This window comes from Bombina bombina, chromosome 2 (genome assembly GCF_027579735.1).
Source record: "Bombina bombina isolate aBomBom1 chromosome 2, aBomBom1.pri, whole genome shotgun sequence".
Taxonomy (NCBI): Eukaryota; Metazoa; Chordata; class Amphibia; order Anura; family Bombinatoridae; genus Bombina; species Bombina bombina.
Genome location: NC_069500.1, coordinates 882,646,890 through 882,673,697, shown reverse-complemented (window position 1 = coordinate 882,673,697; position 26,808 = coordinate 882,646,890). Strand labels below are relative to the sequence as shown.

General features: G+C 42.7%; 1 protein-coding gene across 1 annotated transcript in view; it reads right to left on the bottom strand.

Moving 5' to 3' along the window:
* Nucleotides 1-26,808, bottom strand: part of UBXN8 (UBX domain protein 8) — a 278,561-nt gene that overhangs the window by 180,749 nt on the left and 71,004 nt on the right. Inside the window, exon 3 of the mRNA XM_053703222.1 lies at nt 18,733-18,797. Within this exon, the coding sequence (XP_053559197.1) occupies nt 18,733-18,797 (65 nt within the window). The remainder of the gene's footprint in view (nt 1-18,732; nt 18,798-26,808) is intronic.

The following is a 26,808-nucleotide window of genomic DNA, read 5'->3' as shown; positions in this document are numbered from 1 at the left end:
CAAGGAACCTTGAAGTTCTGACGAGACGCCATCAGATCCATGTCTGGAATGCCCCATAATTGAGTTATTTGGGCAAAGATTTCCGGATGGAGTTCCCACTCCCCCGGATGAAATGTCTGACGACTCAGAAAATCCGCTTCCCAATTTTCCACTCCTGGGATGTGGATCGCAGACAAGTGGCAGGAGTGATCCTCCGCCCATTGAATTATTTTGGTCACTTCTTTCATCGCCAGGGAACTCTTTGTTCCCCCTTGATGATTGATATAAGCAACAGTCGTCATGTTGTCTGATTGGAACCTTATGAATTTGGCCTTTGCTAGTTGAGGCCAAGCTCTGAGAGCATTGAATATCGCTCTCAGTTCCAGAATGTTTTACGGGAGAAGAGACTCTTCCAGAGACCATAGACCCTGAGCTTTCAGGGATTCCCAGACCGCACCCCAGCCCACTAGACTGGCGTCGGTCGTGACAATGACCCATTCTGGCCTGCGGAAGCTCATTCCCTGGGACAGATGGTCCAGGGTCAGCCACCAACGGAGTGAATCTCTGGTCTTTTGATCTACTTGAATCATTGGAGACAAGTCTGTATAATCCCCATTCCACTGTTTGAGCATGCACAGTTGTAATGGTCTTAGATGAATTCGTGCAAAAGGAACTATGTCCATTGTTGCAACCATCAATCCTATTACTTCCATGCACTGCGCTATGGAAGGACGAGGAACAGAATGAAGTACTTGACAAGAGCTTAGAAGTTTTGATTTTCTGACCTCTGTCAGAAACATCCTCATTTCTAAGGAATCTATTATTGTTCCCAAGAAGGGAACTCTTGTTGACGGGGACAGAGAACTCTTTTCTTTGTTCACCTTCCATCCGTGAGATGTGAGAAAGGCTAGAACGATGTCCGTATGAGCCTTTGCCTTTGACAGGGACGACGCTTGTATTAGAATGTCGTCCAAGTAAGGTACTACTGCAATGCCCCTTGGTCTTAGAAACGCTAGAAGGGACCCTAGCACCTTTGTGAAAATCCTTGGAGCAGTGGCTAATCCGAATGGAAGAGCCACAAACTGGTAATGTTTGTCCAGAAAAGCGAACCTTAGGAACTGATGATGTTCCTTGTGGATAGGGATATGTAGGTACGCATCCTTTAGATCCACGGTAGTCATAAATTGACCTTCCTGGATGGTGGGTAGAATCGTTCGAATAGTTTCCATTTTGAACGATGGTACCCTGAGAAATTTGTTTAGGATCTTCAAATCCAGAATTGGTCTGAACGTTCCCTCTTTTTTGGAACTGGGTGTATCACTCCCATCTTTAACAGGTCTTCTACACAATGTAAGAATGCCTGTCTCTTTATTTGGTTTGAGGATAAGTGAGACTTGTGGAACCTTCCCCTTGGGGGTAGTTCCTTGAATTCCAGGAGATAACCTTGATAAACTATTTCTAGCGCCCAAGGATCCTGAACATCTCTTGCCCAAGCCTGAGCAAAGAGAGAGAGTCTGCCCCCCACCAGATCCGGTCCCGGATCGGGGGCTACTCCTTCATGCTGTTTTGTTAGCAGTGGCAGGCTTCTTGGCCTGCTTACCCTTGTTCCAGCCTTGCATTGGTTTCCAGGCTGGTTTGGGTTGTGAGGCATTACCCTCTTGCTTAGAGGATGCAGAATTAGAGGCTGGTCCATTTCTGCGAAAGGGACGAAAATTAGGCTTATTTTTAGCCTTAAAAGACCTATCCTGTGGAAGGGCGTGGCCCTTTCCCCCAGTGATGTCTGAAATAATCTCTTTCAAATCAGGTCCAAATAAAGTTTTACCTTTGAAAGGAATGTTAAGCAATTTTGTCTTGGATGACACATCCGCTGACCAAGACTTTAGCCAAAGCGCTCTGCGCGCCACGATAGCAAACCCTGAATTTTTCGCCGCTAATTTTGCTAATTGCAAAGCGGCATCTAAAATAAAAGAGTTAGCCAATTTAAGTGCGTGAACTCTGTCCATAACCTCCTCATATGGAGTTTCTCTACTGAGCGACTTTTCTAGTTCCTCGAACCAGAACCACGCTGCCGTAGTGACAGGAACAATGCATGAAATTGGTTGTAGAAGGTAGCCTTGCTGTACAAAAATCTTCTTAAGCAAACCCTCCAATTTTTTATCCATAGGATCTTTGAAAGCACAACTATCTTCGATAGGAATAGTAGTGCGTTTGTTTAGAGTAGAAACTGCCCCCTCGACCTTGGGGACTGTCTGCCATAAGTCCTTTCTGGGGTCGACCATAGGAAATAATTTCTTAAATATAGGGGGAGGAACAAAAGGTATGCCGGGCTTTTCCCACTCTTTATTTACTATGTCCGCCACCCGCTTGGGTATAGGAAAAGCGTCGGGGGGCACCGGAACCTCTAGGAACCTGTCCATCTTGCATAATTTCTCTGGAATGACCAAATTGTCACAATCATCCAGAGTAGATAATACCTCCTTAAGCAGTGCGCGGAGATGTTCTAATTTAAATTTAAATGTCACAACATCAGGTTCAGCTTGATGAGAAATTTTTCCTGAATCTGAAATTTCTCCCTCAGACAAAACCTCCCTCATGGCCCCTTCAGATTGGTGTGAGGGTATGACAGAACAATTATCATCAGCGTCCTCTTGCTCTTCAGTGTTTAAAACAGAGCAATCGCGCTTTCTCTGATAAGTAGGCATTTTGGATAAAAGATTTGCTATGGAGTTATCCATTACAGCCGTTAATTGTTGCATGGTAATAAGTATTGGCGCACTAGATGTACTAGGGGCCTCCTGCATGGGCAAAACTGGTGTAGACACAGTAGGAGATGATGTAGTATCATGTTTACTCCCCTCATTTGAGGAATCATCTTGGGCAATATCATTATTTGTGGCAGTACTGTCCTTACTTTGTTTGGACGCTATGGCACAATTATCACATAAATTTAAATGGGGAGACACATTGGCTTTCATACATATAGAACATAGCTTATCTGAAGGTACAGACATGTTAAACAGGCTTAAACTTGTCAACAAAGCACAAAAAAACGTTTTAAAATAAAACCGTTACTGTCACTTTAAATTTCAAACAGAAAACACTTTATTACTGAATATGTGAAAAAGTATGAAGGAATTGTTCAAAAATTACAGTCACAGATATAGTCTTTGCTAAGACCCAACCAAGCCCTGAGGGGAATACGATACCAAATGACGCCTTCTAAAAGCTTTTTCAGAGATTCTTAGATCCTCACACATGCATCTGCATGCCCTGCTCTCAAAAAACAACTGCGCATTAATGGCGCGAAAATGAGGCTCAGTCTATGACTAGAAAGGCCCCCTGACTGAAAAAGGTGTCCAATACAGTGCCTGCCGTTTTATAAACGTTCCCCAAGATTATAAATGCCAATTGTTAGCCTAAATCTGAATAATATGCACAAATAAAGCAATCGATTTAGCCCATAAAAATGTCTACCAGTTTTTTAGCCCATAATAAGCCCTTTATTCTGTTTGTTTTTGACTAAGAAAATGGCTTACCGGTCCCCATGAGGGGAAATGACAGCCTTCCAGCATTACACAGTCTTGTTAGAAATATGGCTAGTCATACCTTAAGCAGAAAAGTCTGCTAACTGTTTCCCCCAACTGAAGTTACTTCATCTCAACAGTCCTATGTGGAAACAGCAATCGATTTTAGTTACTGTCTGCTAAAATCATCTTCCTCTTACAAACAGAAATCTTCATCCTTTTCTACCAGCATACCAGCACTATTTTAAAATAACAAACACTTGATAGAAGAATAAAAACTACATTTAAACACCAAAAAACTCTTAACCATCTCCGTGGAGATGTTGCCTGTGCAACGGCAAAGAGAATGACTGGGTGGGCGGAGCCTAGGAGGGATCATGTGACCAGCTTTGCTGGGACTCTTTGCCATTTCCTGTTGGGGAAGAGAATATCCCACAAGTAAGGATGACGCCGTGGACCGGACACACCAATGTTGGAGAAATTTAGACCTGCCGTAAAAAACAGGGCGGGCCGTGGACTGACTACACTACAGGAGAAAGGAATTTATCAGGTAAGCATAAATTTTGTTTTCTCCTGTTAAGTGTAGTCAGTCCACGGGTCATCCATTACTTATGGGATACCAATACCAAAGCTAAAAGTACACGGATGACGGGAGGGACAGGCAGGATCTCTACACGGAAGGAACCACTGCCTGAAGAACCTTTCTCCCAAAAACAGCCTCCGAAGAAGCAAAAGTGTCAAATTTGTAAAATTTGGAAAAAGTGTGAAGTGAAGACCAAGTTGCAGCCTTGCAAATCTGTTCAACAGAGGCCTCATTTTTAAAGGCCCAAGTGGAAGCCACAGCTCTCGTAGAATGAGCTGTAATTCTTTCAGGAGGCTGCTGTCCAGCAGTCTCATAGGCTAAACGTATTATGCTACGAAGCCAGAAAGAGAGAGAGGTAGCAGAAGCTTTTTGACCTCTCCTCTGTCCAGAATAAACGACAAACAGGGAAGAAGTTTGGCGAAAATCTTTAGTTGCCTGTAAATAAAATTTCAGGGCACGGACTACGTCCAGATTGTGTAGAAGTCGTTCCTTCTTTGAAGAAGGGTTAGGACACAATGATGGAACAACAATCTCTTGATTGATATTCCTATTAGTGACTACCTTAGGTAAGAACCCAGGTTTAGTACGCAGAACTACCTTGTCTGAATGAAAAATCAGATAAGGAGAATCACAATGTAAGGCCGATAACTCAGAGACTCTTCGAGCCGAGGAAATAGCCATTAAAAACAGAACTTTCCAAGATAACAGTTTGATATCAATGGAATGAAGGGGTTCAAACGGAACACCCTGTAAAACGTTAAGAACCAAGTTTAAGCTCCATGGCGGAGCAACAGTTTTAAACACAGGCTTAATCCTGGCCAAAGCCTGACAAAAAGCCTGAACGTCTGGAACCTCTGACAGACGTTTGTGTAAAAGGATGGACAGAGCTGAGATCTGTCCCTTTAAAGAACTAGCAGATAAACCCTTTTCTAAACCTTCTTGTAGAAAAGACAATATCCTAAGAATCCTAACCTTACTCCATGAGTAACTCTTGGATTCGCACCAATGTAAGTATTTACGCCATATTTTATGGTAAATTTTCCTGGTAACAGGTTTCCTAGCCTGTATTAAGGTATCAATTACTGACTCCGAAAATCCACGCTTTGATAAAATCAAGCGTTCAATCTCCATGCAGTCAGCCTCAGAGAAATTAGATTTTGATGTTTGAAAGGACCCTGAATTAGAAGGTCCTGTCTCAGAGGCAGAGACCAAGGTGGACAGGATGACATGTCCACTAGATCTGCATACCAGGTCCTGCGTGGCCACGCAGGCGCTATTAGAATCACCGATGCTCTCTCCTGTTTGATCCTGGCAATCAATCGAGGAAGCATCGGGAAGGGTGGAAACACATAAGCCATCTTGAAGGCCCAAGGTGCTGTCAGAGCATCTATCAGAACCGCTCCCGGGTCCCTGGACCTGGACCCGTAATACGGAAGCTTGGCGTTCTGGCGAGACGCCATGAGATCCAGATCTGGTTTGCCCCAACGCCGAAGTATTTGGGCAAAGACCTCCGGATGAAGTTCCCACTCCCCCGGATGAAAAGTCTGGCGACTTAGAAAATCCGCCTCCCAGTTCTCCACGCCTGGGATGTGGATCGCTGATAGGTGGCAAGAGTGAGACTCTGCCCAGTGAATTATCTTTGAGACTTCCATCATCGCTAGGGAACTCCTTGTCCCTCCTTGATGGTTGATGTAAGCCACAGTCGTGATGTTGTCCGACTGAAACCTGATGAACCTCAGAGTTGCTAGCTGAGGCCAAGCTAGAAGGGCATTGAAAACTGCACTTAATTCCAGAATGTTTATGGGAAGGAGACTCTCCTCCTGAGTCCATGATCCCTGAGTCTTCAGGGAATTCCAGACAGCGCCCCAACCTAGCAGGCTGGCGTCTGTTGTTACAATTGTCCAATCTGGTCTGCTGAAGGGCATCCCCTTGGACAGATGTGGCCGAGAGAGCCACCATAGAAGAGAATTTCTGGTCTCTTGATCCAGATTCAGCATAGGGGACAAATCTGAGTAATCCCCATTCCACTGACTTAGCATGCACAATTGCAGTGGTCTGAGATGCAGGCGTGCAAAGGGAACTATGTCCATTGCCGCTACCATTAAGCCGATTACCTCCATGCATTGAGCCACTGACGGGTGTGGAATGGAATGAAGGACACGGCAAGCATTTAGGAGTTTTGTTAACCTGTCCTCTGTCAGGTAAATTTTCATTTCTACAGAATCTATAAGAGTCCCTAAGAAGGGAACTCTTGTGAGTGGCAATAGAGAACTCTTTTCTTCGTTCACCTTCCATCCATGTGACCTTAGAAATGCCAGTACTAACTCTGTATGAGACTTGGCAGCTTGGAAACTTGACGCTTGTATCAGAATGTCGTCTAGGTACGGAGCTACCGATATTCCTCGCGGTCTTAGTACCGCCAGAAGAGAACCCAGAACCTTTGTGAAGATTCTTGGAGCAGTAGCTAACCCGAAGGGAAGAGCTACAAACTGGTAATGCCTGTCCAGGAAGGCAAACCTTAGGTACCGGTAATGATCCTTGTGAATCGGTATGTGAAGGTAGGCATCCTTTAAATCCACTGTGGTCATGTACTGACCCTTTTGGATCATGGGTAAGATTGTCCGAATAGTTTCCATTTTGAACGATGGAACTCTTAGGAATTTGTTTAGGATCTTTAAATCCAAGATTGGTCTGAAGGTTCCCTCTTTCTTGGGAACCACAAACAGATTTGAGTAAAACCCTTGTCCGTGTTCCGACCGCGGAACCGGGTGGATCACTCCCATTAGTAAAAGATCTTGTACACAGCGTAGAAACGCCTCTTTCTTTATCTGGTTTGTTGACAACCTTGAAAGATGAAATCTCCCTTTTGGGGGAGAAGCTTTGAAGTCCAGAAGATATCCCTGAGATAAGATCTCTAATGCCCAGGGATCCTGGACATCTCTTGCCCAAGCCTGGGCGAAGAGAGAAAGTCTGCCCCCCACTAGATCCGCTTCCGGATAGGGGGCCCTCACTTCATGCTGTCTTAGGGGCAGCAGCAGGTTTTCTGGCCTGCTTGCCCTTGTTCCAGGTCTGGTTAGGTTTCCAGCCCTGTCTGTAGCGAGCAACGGTTCCTTCCTGTTTTGGAGCGGAGGAAGTTGATGCTGCTCCTGCCTTGAAGTTACGAAAGGCACGAAAATTAGACTGTCTAGCCCTTGGTTTGGCTCTGTCTTGAGGCAGGGCATGGCCCTTACCTCCAGTAATGTCAGCGATAATTTCTTTCAAACCGGGCCCGAATAGTGTCTGCCCCTTGAAAGATATGTTAAGCAATTTAGATTTAGAAGTCACATCAGCTGACCAGGATTTAAGCCACAGCGCTCTGCGCGCCTGAATGGCGAATCGGGAGTTCTTAGCCGTAAGTTTAGTTAAATGTACTACGGCATCCGAAATAAATGAATTAGCTAGCTTAAGGACTCTAAGCTTGTCTGTAATCTCATCCAGCGTAGCTGAGCTAATGGTCTCTTCCAGAGACTCAAACCAGAATGCCGCCGCAGCCGTGACAGGCGCAATGCATGCAAGGGGTTGCAATATAAAACCTTGTTGAACAAACATTTTCTTAAGGTAACCCTCTAACTTTTTATCCATTGGATCTGAAAAAGCACAGCTATCCTCCACCGGGATAGTGGTACGCTTAGCTAAAGTAGAAACTGCTCCCTCCACCTTAGGGACCGTCTGCCATAAGTCCCGTGTGGTGGCGTCTATTGGAAACATTTTTCTAAATATAGGAGGGGGTGAGAAAGGCACACCGGGTCTATCCCACTCCTTGTTAACAATTTCTGTAAGTCTTTTAGGTATAGGAAAAACGTCAGTACACGTTGGTACCGCAAAATATTTATCCAGCCTACATATTTTCTCTGCGATTGCAACCGTGTTACAATCATTCAAAGCCGCTAACACCTCCCCTAGTAACACACGGAGGTTCTCAAGCTTAAATTTAAAATTTGAAATGTCTGAATCCAGTTTATTTGGATCAGATCCGTCACCCACAGAATGAAGCTCTCCGTCTTCATGTTCTGCAAATTGTGACGCAGTATCAGACATGGCCCTAGTATTATCAGCGCACTCTGTTCTCACCTCAGAGTGGTCGCGTTTACCCCTAAGTTCTGGCAATTTAGATAAAACTTCAGTCATAACATTAGCCATGTCTTGCAAAGTGATTTGTAATGGCCGCCCTGATGTACTTGGCGCCACAATATCACGCACCTCCTGAGCGGGAGATGCAGGTACTGACACGTGAGGAAAGTTAGTCGGCATAACTTCCCCCTCGTTGTCTGGTGAATTTTTCTTAACATGTACAGATTGGCTTTTATTTAAAGTAGCATCAATGCAATTAGTACATAAATTTCTATTGGGCTCCACATTGGCCTTTGAACATATTGCACAAAGAGATTCCTCTGTGTCAGACATGTTTAAACAAACTAGCAATTAGACTAGCAAGCTTGGAAAATACTTTTCAAATGAATTTACAAGCAATATAAAAAACGTTACTGTGCCTTTAAGAAGCACACAAAAACTGTCACAGTTGAGATAACAATGAACCGGATTAGTTATAGCAACCAAATTTCCACATTAAATGCATTAATTTAGCAAAGGATTGCACCCACTAGCAAATGGATGATTAACCCCTTAATACCAAAAAACGGATAACAAATAAAAATATATACGTTTTTATCACAGTCAAAGCACAGTCTCACAGGTCTGCTGTGAGTGATTACCTCCCTCAAACTAGTTTTGGAGACCCCTGAGCTCTGTAGAGACGTCCTGGATCATGCAGGGAGAACAAGGAAGACTTGTGACTGAATTTCTACTGCGCAGTAAAGCGCCAAAATAGGCCCCTCCCACTCATAATACAACAGTGGGGAAGCTCAGTAACTTCCCACTCATAATACAACAAACGACAGCCAAGTGGAAAAATAATGCCCATAAAATTTTTCACCAAGTACCTCAGAGAGAAAACGATTAACATGCCAGTAAACGTTTTAAATATAAATATATGAAATGTTATCAAAAAGCCTGTTGCTAGTCGCTTTCACTGCAGAAAGGCTATAAGTTATATGTATACAGTATTTTCTTAGTGAAGTGCCATTCCCCAGAAATACTTCAGTGCCAACATACATACATATCAGCCTGATACCAGTTGCTACTACTGCATTTAAGGCTGTACTTACATTATATCGGTATTAGCAGTATTTTCTCAGTCAATTCCATTCCTTAGAAAATAATATACTGCAACATACCTCTTTGCAGGTGAACCCTGCCCGCTGTCCCCTGTTCTGAAGTTACCTCGCTCCTCAGAATGGCCGAGAACAGCAAATGGATCTTAGTTACGTCCGCTAAGATCATACACAAACTCAGGTAGATTCTTCTTCTAATACTGCCTGAGAAAAAACAACACACTCCGGTGCTGTTTAAAATAACAAACTTTTGATTGAAGAAATAAAAACTAAGTTTAATAACCACAGTCCTCTCACACATCCTATCTATTAGTTAGGTGCAAGAGAATGACTGGGTATGACGTAAAGGGGAGGAGCTATATAGCAGCTCTGCTTGGGTGATCCTCTTGCACTTCCTGTTAGGGAGGAGTTATAATCCCATAAGTAATGGATGACCCGTGGACTGACTACACTTAACAGGAGAAATAGGCCCCTCCCACTCATATTACAACAGTGGAGAAGCTCAGTAAACTGTTTCTATGCAGAAAACAAAGATAGCCATGTGGTAAAAATCATGCCCAATAAGTTTTATCACCAAGTACCTCACAAAAAACGATTAACATGCTAGTAAACGTTTTAAAAGCTATGAAGTGTTTTTAATAAGCCTGCTACCAGTCGCTTTACTGCAGTGAAGGCTCATACATTACTTCAGTATTAATAGTATTTTCTGAGTAAAATTCCATTCCCTAGAAAAATACTTCAGTGTACACACACTCATCAGCCTAATACCAGTCGCTACCACTGCATTTAAGGCTGAACTTACATTACATTGGTATTAGCAGTATTTTCTCAGTCAATTCCATTCCTTAGAAAAATAATTTACTGCACATACCTCCTTTGCAGGGGGGCCCTGCATGCTATTCCCCTGTTCTGAAGTTACCTCACTCCTCAGAATGTATGAGAACAGCCAGTGGATCTTAGTTACGTCTGCTAAGATCATAGAAAACGCAGGCAGATTCTTCTTCTAATGCTGCCTGAGAACAAACAGCACACTCCGGTGCCGTTTAAAATAACAAACTTTTGATTGAAGAAATAAACTAAGTTTAAAAACACCACAGCCCTCTCACAACGACCTATCTTTAGTTAGGTTGCAAGAGAATGACTGGGTATGACATGTGAGGGGAGGAGCTATATAGCAGCTCTGCTTGGGTGATCCTCTTGCAACTTCCTGTTGGGGAAGAGATATAATCCCATAAGTAATGGATGACCCGTGGACTGACTACACTTAACAAGAGAAACTTCCTTTAGAAGAAGCGCAAATTCCTAAAACTAAAGTCTGGTTCCTCCGCAGCTGGAGGTTGAGAGGCAGCAGACTCCGACCCAGAAAGTTCATACTCTGAAGTCTCAGAAAGAACTTCATCCTCGGATAACCCTATCAGTTAAATCTAAAAATTATTTGATGTACTCTAGGAAGGAGTGCAATATGTAACCCTTTGCTTGCGCTTAGCAGGGCGAGGTAAGGCATTAAGGCCGCAGACACCGCCGTCTAAACTGCGCAGTAATGTCCGGAGAAAAAAGGCCCCCTCCAGATGGAGGATCTGCAATGCTACGGGAAAACTGCATGTGTATAGAGCTAACAATGTAGGGTACGCACCTCACTGGACGACAACTCCTCAGAGGTGGACGGCTCGGTGATATCAAACATGTTTGATATTATCACATTATCAAGGCATATGGAACAGAATTGAGAGGGGGAACTAGGGCCTCCTCACCATATAAACAGGAATTACTCTTTAGAGGGAGTTCCCTCTAAAGTAACAGAATCCTCCATCGCTAGTGCAATAACCGGAGAACTAGAGAAATAAAACATCTTAATTTATTCAAAAAACGGCACCCTTATACCCCAATGGCTGGGGCACTCACCACCTCCTATGACCCAGACAGTACAGAGATTTATGACTCCTCTCTGATAGTCCGGTCAGGAAAGAGGGAATAAATCAAATAGTGCACAATGCAGGACTGTCCCTGCTATGAGATAAAGCGTGCCAAGCTTGTAAGCTGCATGGCTCTCAAAGTGAAAGTGAAACCTGTATATTCCATAACAGCCTATGAGCCTAACCTCTCACACATAAAGCAGCATAAAATCAAATAAACATATAAGATTATTATTCCCCCCGTTCAATAATTCCCCTAAGGAGATATTAACCCTTGATTCTATAAAGATAAAAGGTGCCACACTATGACCCTGTCTTCTGTGTTAACATTATGTAATAAAAATTGAAACAATCTTACCAGAATCTACACCGTGGAACAGGAACACGGCCCTTCAAGTGTGACAGGTCATAGCATCGCTCCTGACATGGACTTGAGAGAAAAAGCAGTCTGAGAAACTCGTCAACGCCGATTTCTGTAGGAGCTGTTAATATGAGTCGGGATGGTGTCACAAAAGAGAACTCTCCCTGCATCTCCGGACTCTAACTTTCACCCAGGCCCTCACTGAGAAGCTTATAGGGCTACTTAAAACTCCTGTCCCATTGCGAAGAGTAGTACCCTCCATAAGAGACAAAACCAATTCTGACACTTCTTTGCCAACCTCCTGGGACGAAAGGCAAAGAATGACTGGGGGATGAGGGAAGTTGGAGGAGTATTTTAAGCCTTTGGCTGGGGTGTCTTTGCCTCCTCCTGGAGGCCAGGTTCTTATTTCCCAAAAGTAATGAATGTAGCTGTGGACTCTTTCCAATTAGGAAGAAAAACAAATTTTGGTCCGCCCATCAGAGTATATGGGCGAGGGGCGGGGGCTGTGGACTCTCCTCATACAGTAGGAAATGTCATCAGTTATCAGGTAAGCATAATTTATGTTTTCCTTCTTAATATGAGGAGAGTCCACAGCATCATTCCTTACTGTTGGGAAAACTATATGTCTAGAGGACACTGAATGACAACGGGAGGGGTAAAAGAAAGGCGGACCCTAATCGGAGGGCACCACAGTCTATAAAACCTTTCTCCCAAAAGCTGCTTCAGTTGAAGCAAAAACATCAAAACTTGTAGAATTTTGAAAAAGTATGTAAGGAGGACCAGGTAGCTGCCTTACAAATCTGATCCATAAAGGCCTCTTTCTTAAAGGCCCAAGAGGAAGCCATCGCTTTAGTGGAATGAGCCGTAATCCTCTGAGGAGGTCTAAGTCCCGCTGACTCGTAAACTAAGCGTATAACACTCCTCAACCAAAAAGATAAGGAAGTCGAAGGAGCCTTCTGACCCTTACACTTCCCAGAGTAGATAACAAACAAGGAAGAAGTTTGCCTAAAATAATTGGTAGCTTGAAGATAAAACTCCAAAGCTCGAACCACATACAGATTAGGAAGTAAACGTTCCTTCGAAGAAGAAGGATTAGGACATAAGGAAGGAACCACAATCTCTTGATTGATGTTACAATCAGACACCACCTTAGATAGAAAACCCAAGCGGGTACGTAGTACAGCCTTATCAGTGTGGAACACCAGATAAGGAGGCTCACATTGCAAGGCAGACATTTCAGAAACTCTGAATGCCGACGCAATAGCCAATAGAAAAAGAACCTTCCAGGACAACAATTTAATGTCAATCGAATGCATAGGCTCACACGGAGCCCGTTGCAAAAACTTAAGAACAAGATTCAAACTCCAAGGTGGAGTGTTAGATCTAAACAAAGGTCTGATCCTAATCAGAGCCTTAACGAAAGATTGCACGTCAGGGAGCACAGCGAGACTCCTGTGCAGCAAAACAGAAAGGGATGAAATCTGTCCCCTCAGGGAACTGGCATAAAGGCCCTTCTCCAGACCTTTTTGGAGAAAAGAAAGTATCCTGGCAGCATTAACCTTATGCCAGGCTAAACCAAGCTCTTCACACCAGAATAAGTAAGCTCTCCACACCTTATGATAGATGCGACAAATAACAGGCTTATGAGCCTAAATGAGAGTGTCAATAACCCTCTCAAAGAAACCTCTCATGACTAAGACTAAGCAGAGAATCTTCATGCAGTCAGCCTCAGAGAATCTAGATTTTGATGAACTAAAGGACCCTGTTGCAGCAGGTCCCTGGGACAAGGTAACTTCCACAGAGGAGGTGAGGACATCCCCACCAGGTCCACGAACGACATCCTTCATGGCCATGATGGAGTAATCAGTATCACTGATGCCTGCTCCTGCTTGATGCGGGCCACTACACGAGGAAGAAGTGGTAACGGTGGGAAAATGTAAATTAGATTGAACCTCCAAGGCACTGCTAATGCATCTATTAGCTCCGCTTGAGGATCCCTAGACCGGCGACCCATATCTGGGTAGCTTGAAATTGAGCCGGGACGCCATGAGATCTCTCTCTAGCATCCCCCATTTGTTGCAAATCTCTGCAAACACCTCGGGATGGAGAGACCATTCCCCCGGATGAAAGGATTGTCTGCTGAGGAAATCTGCTTCCCAGTTGTCCACACCCGGAATGTGGACCGCTGACAGCGAGCAGTTGTGGGCCTCCGCCTATTCCTGAATCCAAGATACTTCTCTCATTGCTAGGGAGCTCCGTGTTCCCCCCCCCCTGATGATTGATGTAAGCCACTGAGGTTATGTTGTCCGATTGGAATCTGATAAACTGGGACGAACCCAGAAGAGGCCAAGCCTTCAGAGCATTGAAGATTGCTCAAAGTTCCCGAATGTTGATCGTGAGGAGGATTCCTCTCGAGTCCACAGGCCCTGTGCCTTCCTGGCACCCCAAACAGCTCCCCATCCTGATAGACTTGAGTTCGTAGTGACAATCTCACAGGATGGTCTCAAAAAGGATGCCCTTGGGACAGGTGATCTGGACAGAGCCACCAGGAGAGCGATTTGAGAGAAATCTGTTGATACAGATCCGAATGTTCGCCATTTCACTGTCTCAGCATGCACAGCTGAAGTTGTCTGAGACGAAATCTGGCAAAATCAGTGACAAATCACCTCCATACACCGAGTCATAGAGGGCCTTAAGGAGGCTAGTAGGGCAAGACAAGCAGAGGTTAGCTTGTAACATCTCTCGTCTGTAAGGAATATCCTCATGGATATGGAGTATATTATAGTACCCAGGAATTCCACCCTGGTACTGGGAATAAGAGAACTCTTTTTCTAAGTTTATCTACCATCCATGAGATCGAAGAAGAAACAGAAGAGAATTCGAATGGTCTTCTGTCAGACGACAAGATGGTGTTTGAACCAAAATATCGTCCAAGTATGGAGCTACTGCTATACCTCTGGTTCTGGAAACTGCAAGCAGAGCCCCTAGAACCTTCGTAAAAACTCTTGGAGCAGTAGCTACTAAGCGAAGGATGGACCTTATCGTCTCCATCTTGAACGAGGGGACAGATAGGAATTTGATTAAGCACTTTAGGTCCAGAATCAGGCGGAAAGTTCCCTCCTTCTTTGGGACCACAAAAAGGTTTGAATAGTACCTTTCTGCAAGAGGTACAGGGACAATCACTCCTAGGGAGGAGAGATCCCTCACGCACCCCAGAAATGCGCCTTGAAGATAGGTTTGATAAGAGGAATCTGCCCCTGGGTGGATGAGACTTGAAACCTATCTTGTATCCCTGAACGATGACCTCCAGGACCCATGGGTCTCGCACATCCCCAAACCAAGCATCTGAAAAGAGCGACAGTCTGCCCCTACACGATCCAGAGCCAGATCGGGGCTGTCCCTTCATGCTGACTTTGTCTCGGCGGGCTTCTTGCTCTGCTTGGATTTATACCAGGACTAAGCCGGCTTCCAAGTCCCCTTGGATTGCTCGGGCTTTGGGGAGGGCTGCTGACGTTGGGATTTATCAGAACAAAAGAAACGAAAATTAGGACCTTGTCCCTTAGGCTTGTTCTTCTTCTCCTGCGGTAAAAAGGTACCTTTGCCTCCAGTGACCGAGGAGATAATTGAGTCCAGGCCTGGACCAAATAAAATCTTTCCCTGTAAAGGGAGGGAAAGAAGTCTGGACTTAGAAGTCATGTCCGCAGACCATGACTTCAGCCAGAATGCCCTACGGGGCTTGAACAGAAAAACCTGAAGCCTTAGCATTCAGGCGAATAATTTGCATATTTGCATCATAAATAAAAGAATTGGCTACCCTTAAAGGGAAAGTCAAAAACAGAATTTTTGTTGTTTAAAAAGAAAGATAATCCCTTTATTACCAATTCCCCAGTTTTGCATAACCAACACAGTTATATAAATACAGTGTTTACCTTTGTGATTACCTTGTATCTAAGCTCAGCAAACCGCCTCTTTATTTCAGTTCTTTTAACAGACTTGCTTTTTAGTCAATAAGTGCTCACTCCAGGGTAACTTCACTTGGATGAGCTCAATGTTATCTATATGAAACACATAAACTAATGCCCTCTAGTGGTCAAAATGGCTTCAGATTAGAGGCAGTCTTCAAGATCTAAGAAATTAGCATATGAACCTCCTAGAATTAGCTTTCAACTAAGAATACCAAAAGAACAAAGCAAAATTGGTGATAAAAGTAAATTGGAAAGTTGTTTAAAATTACATTACCTATTTAAATCATGAAAGGTTTTTTGGACTTGACTGTCCCTTTTAGGCCTTAATTCTTTCCTGGATCACATCGAGGGGACCCTCTACCTCGATTAACTCAGATAAATCCAATAAGCTAGTAGAGGACCCCTGGGAAGGATAGCAATAGTTGACCTTTTTCTTGCGCTTAGCAGGGTGAGGTAAAGCAGTAAAGTCCGCAGACACTGCCGTTTCTAACTGCTCAGTAAAGTCTGGCGGTAAATGACCCCCTCCAGATGGAGGATTAGGAGCGCTACGGGAAGCTGCATGTGTATTAGGAGATGACTGTAGGGTGCACACCTCACGGGATGGAGATTCCTCAGAGGTGGATGGCTCAGTGGTATCAAACATATTAACCTTCTTTGACATGATAACTTTATTAAGGCATGTGGAACATAGTTGAGCGGGCAGGTATACCGCGGCCTCCTCACAATATAGACAGGTATTAGACTTAGGTAAAGAGGGAGTACCCTAACGCATCAAAATCCTCCATAGCTTGCGCTTACAAAGACTATTGATTAATAAGGAAAAACGGCACCTTTATACCCCCAATGGCTGGGGCACTCACCACCTCCTATGACCCAGGCCAAACAGAGAAACCGCTTCTTCTCCGGTAAACCACACAGTCAGGAAAGAGAAAATAAATGTGACCACACCCGGTCACGTGGTGCGCAATGCAGGACCACCCCTGCTATAAGAGCAAAAAAAGTGCTAAGCCTTTCAGGCTGCACAGCCCCAAAAAATGAAAGTAAAAACCCTGTACGTTCCAACATCTGCCTGAGCCTCATCTCACACATGTCGCAGCATAATCAAATAAAAATGATGTGATTAATCCTCACTGTTCAATAATCCCCCTCCAGAGATATTAACCCTTGATTCCATACAGATAAATGGAGCCACACTGTGACCCTGTCTTCTTGCGTTATCATATGTATAAAAAAAAAATTAAAAAAATTAAACGATCATACCGGAATCTATGCCGTGGAACAGAAACACAGCCTCTCAAGTTTGACAGTCTTGTAGCATCGCTCCTGACATGGACTTGAGTGATGGAAGCAGCAAGTGAAACTCATCAACACTGATTGCTTAGGAGCTGTTAATACGAGGCTGACAAGACTACTTAAAACTCCATTCCCTTTTTGAAGGGTAGATACCCTTCATAAGGAACTACTCCGGATCTTCTGACACTTCTCTGCCAACCTCCTGTGATGAAAGGCAAAGAATGACTGTGATATGAGGGAAGTAGGGGAAGTATTTAAAGGGACACTGAACCCAAATTTTTTCTTTCGTGATTCAGATAGAGCATGCAATTTTAAGCAACTTTATCCGCCAATCAGCAAGAACAACCCAGTTTGTTCACCAACAATGAGCCGGCATCAAAACTTACATTCTTGCATTTCAAATAAAGATACCAAGAGAATGAAGACAATTTTATAATAGGAGTAAATTAGAAAGTTGCTTAAAATTGCATGCTCTATCTGAATCACAAAAGAAAAAGTTTGAGTTCAGTGTCCCTTTAAACCTTTGGCTGGGGTGTCTTTGCTTCCTCCTGGTGGCCAGGTTCTGTATTTCCCAACAGTAAGGAATGATGCCGTGGACTCTCCTCATATTAAGGAAAAATAAAACGGTTTAAAAACTTACTTAGAAGCTTCCAGTTTAGCAGCGTTTAATAGGTTACTGGAACACCCACTGCAAGTGGGAAATAGCAGACACTCCCCCTCCCCCTTCCTTTGCATATGAAAAGACCCATTACACAAACAAGTAGGTATACGTCGGTATTCTCCTAAAACTTTGGGGCTTGGTTAGGAGTCTGAAAATCAGAGCAATGTTATTTAAAAATAAGCAAAACTTTCCATTTAAAAAAAAAAAAAAGAAAAAACTTTATGGGCTGTATAAATAGATAATCTACAAAACATTTATGCAAATAAAAAACAAGTGTATAAAACCTAAGGGAAGGTGAAATGTGTTGAGAAACCTTTAGTCTCACAGCCCACTTACAGAACTCTGTGTTTGCTAGTTCCCCCATGCTGTTGTGCGACAGCAAAGTTGTTGGCGTACAGTGTGGTTTTATTTATGCGCACTGCAAATGGTAATACATTATATTTGAGTTTGGGGTGTGCTCTCCATCTTTTTGTATTTTGTAGAGAATAATTTTTGTATTCTTTGGGGATTTCCAGTGGTGGCCATATTTTGTTATTTTCGCTTTCATTGTTGGCAATTATTGAGTACTTCTGGTCCTGAGCGGTAACTGCCTTGGATGCAATCAGCAGCTATAGTTACACAGCCGAGTGATGTGACTAGGACCGCTGATTGGATCAGCGGTGGTTTCTGCTCTGGACCAGTAGTGCTCTGTAGGGGCAGAGCGGTACTTCTACTGTGCGTTTAACCCCCTTTAGAGAGGTTAAACAGACAGTAGTGTAGGGTTAATCGTCTTAAAATTACACACTCTAATGGATTAGAGCATGTCATGTTTCAACTATTATGGCCCTTGAAAGCAACATACAAGTGCAAGAAGAGCATAGAGCATTGCATTATTGCACTAGTTCTTGCATAGCGAATGTGTTTAACCTCTGTAAGTATGTAAAACATATAGTTAAAATCGGCTCCATAGCAGCAATGCATTACTGGGATCTAGCTGAACACATCTGGTGAGCCAAAGACAAGAGGACAATGTGTGTAGCCACCAAGCACCAGCTAGCTCTCAGTTGTGCATTGCTGCCCCTTAGCCTACATATGCTTTTTTAAGGATCCCAAGAGAAAAAAAAGTTAATTTGAAAATAGAAGTACATTGAAAAGTCTACTAAAACTTCATGTGCTATCTGAACCCTGAATGTTTAATTTTGACTTTCATGTCCCTTTAATAACTTAAATCAAAACGAGGGGAAATCTTCTTTCCTCAATTTACCTTTCTGCTCAACTGCTCTTGCTGCTCCTTTCTTGCAATCCTTTGACGTTTCTGTATTTCATCATCTGGCATTGACAAAACAAAACAACATAAAATGAATAAGACTTTATATTGACTTGTTATACCAGCTGCAGGGTATTACATGTATTGGCAATCACTCCTTTATGTTTATTTATGTATTTTATATATATATATATATATATATATATATATATATATATATATATATATATATATATATATATATATAAATAATAAAAGAAAAAAGTATGTCCTAGCCGGCACTTACACATGCATAACATTGGTTAGATTAAATTGCATTTAATTTTTACCAAATACATACAGAATATAAATACATATGCCATATAAAGTGACAAATTCTCAATTAATTAATTAGTGTACTAAACAAATAAATACACAACCACCAATGGCCATTGGATACAGATAAATGATCCCCTATAGTAGCTGAAAGAATATCATGTCATAAAGGGTCTGTATATACAGACAGTAATCACAGTATCAGCAGAATCCTAGGGATGTTTATCATATCCTCACACTCTGACCCTTTTCTCAAACATAGAGTTCCGTCATAGGCACAAACAGCTTTAGAGGCAATATCAGCAGTTGATAATCATAGCACCAACAGTTCATGCAAAAATAGCCGTGGTCAAGTAAGGTTAAGTTGCGGCTAGGCAAAGCAAGGTATGCAGGCGTGTAAATTGAACAAAGCAAGTTAGTCACAGCCGTTCACACAACCACAATTGGGACCACACAGAGGTAATACTTTATCTCCATAAGGTATCCTATTCAGGAAAAACAAGCACATAACCCATTTCATATACGGGTACTACCTCCTGAGGGTGACGTACCCTCACCCAAGGGACCCTTGATCTTGGGGTGCTCTGCTCCAGCAGATTAAAGATCCTTGCCAATCTTTACAGTGGTTAGTCACCACTGCAACGTCACTTACTTCGTGTGTCCCGTGGTGTGCCGTGGAAACACCTCTATATCATACCTTACTTGCGCTGATATCCTCCGGCTGTGCTTAGAGTTCTCCAAACGGCCATAGGTGGGCAGAAAAAGCTCGGTCGGCCTAACCAGAGCTGCAAACAGACTGTGCAATTACGCAACACGTGTTTCTCCGCTGGGCGAATTTCATGCGGCTTTCTCAAGCATAACTTTCCATTGGTTGTTCTCCCTTCCGGGAATTTATATTCTTTTCGAAAGTTCCTATACAGTTACTTCCTGTTTAGTGTCTACATCGTTATACAAATGGTATTTATTATTACCATCATCATCATTTCAGTATGTCACTTGCATATTTCCTAACGACAAATTACATGTAGTTCTGCATATATTAAAAACAATATTTACAATCTACTATATAACAGGGTAAAAATAAAATGCAATTTAATCTAACCAACGTTATGCATTGCTAGATATCTAATTGGGAAGGGAGCCTGTCACCTTGGGATTGGCCTATTTTACTTACGTAGCCTTTAGGGCTTATATTTATTTATTATCTTCGGATAGTTATATGTGTAAGTGCCGGCTAGGACATACTTTTTTCTTTTATTAATTGTATCTTTATCACTCCAGGCACCCCTGGTTACCAATAATTTAGTTAAACAACCACCATTATTCTTAATAAACACACCCTTTCAAATGGGCTTAGCCTGTGGGAAGAGCAGACCTAATTATCTTATCTGTATCTCTATTCACAAAGACCACCTTATCTTATATAAGCCAATTAGAACTGTTTCGCAAGAGAATATTGGAGGAACATACAACATTGTCACAGGAGAATACCTATACACACTCAAACATATCTAAAAAAGAAATGGATGCTATAAGATCTTTACAATCTAATAAAAACAAAATTTATGCTTACCTGATAAATTTCTTTCTTTTGCGATGTACCGAGTCCACAGATTCATCCTTACTTGTGGGATATTGTCCTTCCTGACAGGAAGTAGCAAAGAGAGCACCACAGCAGAGCTGTCTATATAGCTCCTCCCCTAACTCCACCCCCCAGTCATTCGACCGAAGGCCAAGGAAGAAATGGAGAAACTATAAAGGTGCAGAGGTGACTGAAGTTTTCATAAAAAAAATACTATCTGTCTTGAATAGACAGGGCGGGCCGTGGACTAGGTACATCGCAAAAGAAAGAAATTTATCAGGTAAGCATAAATTTTGTTTTCTTTTGCATGATGTACCAAGTCCACGGATTCATCCTTACTTGTGGGATACCAATACCAAAGCTTTAGGACACGGATGAAGGGAGGGACAAGACAGAAACCTAAACGGAAGGCTCCACTGCTTGCAAAACCTTTCTCCCCAAAATAGCCTCCGAAGAAGCAAAAGTATCATATTTGTAAAATTTGGAAAAGGTATGAAGCGAAGACCAAGTCGCAGCCTTACAAATCTGTTCAACAGAAGTATCATTTTTAAAAGCCCATGTGCAAGCCACCGCTCTAGTGGAGTGAGCTGTAATTCTTTCAGGAGGCTGCTGTCCAGCAGTCTCATAAGCCAAACGGATGATGCTTTTCAGCCAAAAGGAAAGAGAGGTAGCCGTAGCCTTTTGACCTTTACGCTTTCCAGCATAGACAACAAACAAAGAAGATGATTGGCGAAAATCTTTGGTTGCCTGCAAATAAAACTTCAAGGCACGAACCACGTCCAAGTTGTGCAACAGACGTTCCTTCTTAGAAGAAGGATTAGGACACAGAGAAGGAACAACAATTTCATGATTGATATTCCTGTTAGAAACAACCTTAGGGAGGAACCCAGGTTTGGTACGCAAAACCACCTTATCAGCATGGAAAACAAGATAAGGCGAGTCGCATTGTAATGCAGATAGTTCAGAAACTCTTCGAGCTGAAGAGATAGCAACTAGAAACAGAACTTTCCAAGATAGAAGCTTAACATCTATGGAATGCATGGGTTCAAACGGAACCCTCTGAAGAACATTAAGAACTAAATTTAGACTCCATGGCGGAGCAACAGGTTTAAACACAGGCTAACTAAAGCCTGACAAAAAGCCTGAACGTCTGGGACATCAGCCAGACGCTTGTGCAATAGGATAGACAAAGCAGATATCTGTCCCTTTAGGGAACTAGCTGACAATCCTTTTTCCAATCCTTCTTGAAGAAAGGACAAAATCCTAGAAATCCTGATCTTACTCCATGAGTAACCTTTGGATTCGCACCAAAAGAGATATCTACGCCATATCTTATGATAGATTTTCCTGGTGACAGGCTTTCGAGCCTGAATTAAGGTATCTATGACCGACTCAGAGAAACCCCGTTTTGATAAAATCAAGCGTTCAATCTCCAAGCAGTCAGTTGCAGAGAAAGTAGATTTGGATGCTTGAACGGACCTTGAATTAGAAGGTCCCATCGCAGTGGCAGAGTCCATGGTGGTAGAGATGACGTCCACCAGGTCTGCATACCAAGTCCTGCGTGGCCATGCAGGTGCTATCAAAATCACCGAAGCTCTCTCCTGTTTGATTCTGGAAATCAGACGCAGAAGGAAAGGGAAAGGTGGAAACACATAAGCCAGGTTGAAGGACCAGGGTACTGCTAGAGCATTGATTAGTACTGCCTGAGGGTCCCTGGACCTGAATCCGTAACAAGGAAGTTTGGCGTTCTGACGAGACGCCATCAGATCCAATTCTGGTGTGCCCCATAGCTGAACCAGTTGAGCAAACACCTCCGGATGGAGCTCCCAGTCCCCCGGATGAAAAGTCTAACGACTTAGAAAATCTGCCTCCCAGTTCTCTACCCCTGGGATATAGATCGCTGATAGATGGCAAGAGTGAGTCTCTGCCCATCGGATTATCCTGGAAACTTCTATCATCGCCAAGGAACTCCTTGTTCCCCCCTGATGATTGATATAAGCTACAGTTGTGATGTTGTCCGACTGAAACCTGATGAATCTGGCCGAAGCCAGCTGAGGCCACGCCTGAAGAGCATTGAATATCGCTCTTAATTCCAGAATATTTATCGGTAGGAGGGCCTCCTCCTGAGTCCACAAACCCTGTGCTTTCAGGGAATTCCAGACTGCACCCCAGCCCAGAAGGCTGGCGTCCGTCGTCACAATAACCCACGCTGGCCTGCGGAAACACATTCCCCTGGACAGGTGATCCTGTGACAACCACCAAAGAAGAGAGTCTCTGGTCTATCTCCAGGTTGGTTTGGATTGAGCAAAGTTCCCCTCTTGCTTTGCAGCAGGGGAAGTGGAAGCGGAACCACCCTTGAAGTTTCGAAAGGAACGAAAATTATTTTGTTTGGTCCTTGTCTTATTCGACTTATCTTGAGGGAGGGCCTGACCCTTCCCCCCAGTGATGTCCGAAATGATCTCTTTCAGTGCAGGCTCGAATAGGGTCTTACCTTTGAAAGGGATGGTCAAAAGCTTAGATTTAGATGACACATCAGCTGACCAGGACTTAAGCCATAACGCTCTACGCGCTAAAATGGCAAAACCTGAATTCTTAGACGCTAATTTAGCAAGATGAAAAGCGGCGTCTGTAATTAAAGAATTAGCCAACTTAAGAGCCTTAATTCATTTTTCATAAACAAACTGAGTGCCCAAAAAACTTAGCCCTTTATGCAAGCTAGTAAAGCCTCTTTCACACTAGGTTTACTGCTTACCCTTCCCCTAATGGGGATGCTGTCAGCCTTTCTGAGTTAATACAGTCTCTGCAGAAAAATGACTGAACATACCTCATTGCTGTATAGCAAGAACCGTTCCTCACACTGAAGTTTTGCTGTACTCCTCAGCTTCTGTGGGAACAGTAGTGGACTTTAGTTACAAATGCTAAGCTCATCATCCTCCAGGCAGAAATCTTCATCTATGTCCTGCCTGAGAGTAAATAGTACAACACCGGTACCATTTAAAAATAACAAACTCTTGATTCAAGATAAAATAAAAACTAACAGTTTATCACCTCTTCTCTTTACCCTTCCAGCTTAGAGCCAGCAAAGAGAATGACTGGGGGGTGGAGTTAGGGGAGGAGCTATATAGACAGCTCTGCTGTGGTGCTCTCTTTGCTACTTCCTGTCAGGAAGGACAATATCCCACAAGTAAGGATGAATCCGTGGACTCGGTACATCATGCAAAAGAAACATTGGTTATAAAAAATTTGGATAAAGGAGGTAGTGTTGTTGTAATGGATAGAAATGACTATATAGCATTTACGTCAGTTGAGTGATCCTGACGCAAATAGTCAACTAGATAGTAATCCAACAAGGAAATTTCGGATGGAACTTATGTCCCTGATGGATGATGGTTTTGAAATTGGCATAATTGACCAAAGAACTGTGGATGGCTTATATGTGAGCAAACCAGTATTGCCCATTTTCCTCCATTTACATAAGGGCCTTGAAGATATGAAAGATTGCCCCATTGTTTCAGGTATAGGTTCCTTACTTGAGCCACTTTCATAATGGTTAAACTCTTTTCTACAACCTCCAGTTAATAAATTATCTAGCTACATTAAGGATACCACATATGTTTTGAAACTTATGGATGATGAAAATTGGAAAGATGGATTTAGTTGGTTTACTGTAGATGTAGTCTCCATTTACTCTACTATACCCCATGATATGGGACTAAAGGCTCTCTCTTTCTTTTTAGACTCAGAAACTAACATTCGTCGATGCTTCAAAAACGCTCTTGTTGCAGTTGTTAAATTTCACTTACAGCATAATTATTTTTTGTTTGAGGGTGTTTTATTATCTACAGAAATGTGGGACAGCGATGGGGGCTAAGTTTGCCCCCTCCTATGCCAACCTGTTTAAGGGTTGTGGGAGGTGTCCCATGTCTATGCGAATGAAAGTCAACACAGAGATCATATTTGTTTCTACAGAAGGTTTATAGATGACCGTCTGTTCATTTGGTCAGGTGATGACTTCTCAGCTACTCAGTTTGCAGGATATTTAAATATGAATGACAAAGGCATTAAATTTACACATAGTTTAAACTACACAGAGATGGTCTTTTTGGATCTCCTTTTCACCTTAAATTTGATAACGAACAAAGTAGAGACATGTCTGCATCGGAAACCTATATCTGGAAACAGCATTTTACATTAACAGAGTAGCCATCCCCAACATGTGTTTAAAGGGATAGTAAAAGGACAGTTTCTACGAACTAAGAGAAACTGTACAGAGGAACAATGTTTCCAAAAAATAAGCTATATCCTTGAAACAATGTTTTAAGGATAGAGGCTATCCTGGGAAAATTGTCAACAGAATCTTTGAAGTGGCTACTATGAATAGAAAACCTATTTTGAAACAAAGATCGAGAGGTGACCATAGAGGCTTAAAGTTTGTAACAAAATATTCAAATACATTTTCTGGAGTGTGAAAAATCAAAGAAATATTTACCCATCTTGTATAAAGATGATACTTTAAAACATTTAATTGGACGGGGTTGTGATTTTGTTTACTCCAGAAATTTGACTCTGGGTAATATGTTTTCACCCAGTATGTTACCAAAACAGGTTGAACGGAGTTCATGGTTGGATGTAGCAGAAACATTTAGATGTCGAAACTCTCGTAAGGCTTGTTAGTTTTTGAAACAAGGTACAAATTGTACATCTTGTGTTACAGAGAGACTTTCACTACTCAGGGTTGTATTAAATGTTCAACTTAATTTGTAATCTATTTAAATGAATGTTCCCTACACTCTAAACAGTATGTAGGACTAATGACTAGGATACATAAACTTAAAACATTAGTCCCGGAAGGGTTCAATTCACAGTTTGATGTAATAAAATTACGGGGAGTGATATTCTCGAAATAGAATGAGTAAATATGTTCATGTCTTTAAGATATATATATATATATATATATATATATATTACACACACACACACACACATCTACACACACACACAGTATCTCACAAAAGTGAGTACACCCCTCACATTTTTGTAAATATTTTAATTTTATCTTTTCATGTGACAACACTGAAGAAATGACACTTTGCTACAATGCAAAGTAGTGAGTGTGCAGCCTGTATAACAGTGTAAATTTGCTGTCCCTTCAAAATAACTCAACACACAGCCATTAATGTCTAAACCGTTGGCAACAAAAGTGAGTACACCCCTAAGTGGAAATGTCCAAATTGGGCCCAATTAGCCATTTTCCCTCCCCGGTGTCATGTGACTCGTTAGTGTTACAATGTCTCAGGTGTGAATGGGGAGCAGGTGTGTTAAATTTGGTGTTATCGCTCTCACACTCTCTCATACTGGTCAATGGAAGTTCAACATGGCACCTCATGGCAAAGAACTCTCTGAGGATTTGAGAAAAAGAATTGTTGCTATACATAAAGATGGCCTAGGCTATAAGAATACTGCCAAGACCCTGAAACTATGCTGCAGCACGGTGGGCAAGACCATACAGCGGTTTCACAGGACAGGTTACACTCAGAACAGGCCTCGCCATGGTCGACCAAAGAAGTTGAGTGCATGTGCTCAGCATCATATCCAGAGGTTGTCTTTGGGAAATAGACGTATGAGTGCTGCAAGCATTGCTGCAGAGGTTGAAGGGGTGGGGGGTCAGCCTGTCAGTGCTCAGACCATACGCCGCACACTGCATCAAATTAATCTGCATGGCTGTCGTCCCAGAAGGAAGCCTCTTCTAAAGATGATGCACAAGAAAGCCTGCAAACAGTTTGCTGAAGACCAGCTGACTAAGGACATGGATTACTGGAACCATGTCCTGTGGTCCGATGAGACCAAGATAAACTTAATTGGTACAGATGGTGTCAAGCGTGTGTGGTGGTAACCAGGTGAGGAGTACAAAGACAAATGTGTCTTGCCTAGAGTCAAGCATGGTGGTTGGAGTGTCATGGTCTGGGCCTGCATGAGTGCTGCCGGCACTGGGGAGTTACAGTTCATTGAGGGGTACCAATGCTAACATTTGGAAAGTATGTACCTGGATAGCACTCTACAACACTAGATGTAAGTAAAAGGTTGATAAACAAAATAGAGAGAACACAGAGGCGCCAAACATGGCCTAGTACAGCCAAAAACAAAATCTTCAATCCACACACATAACAATTGGATAC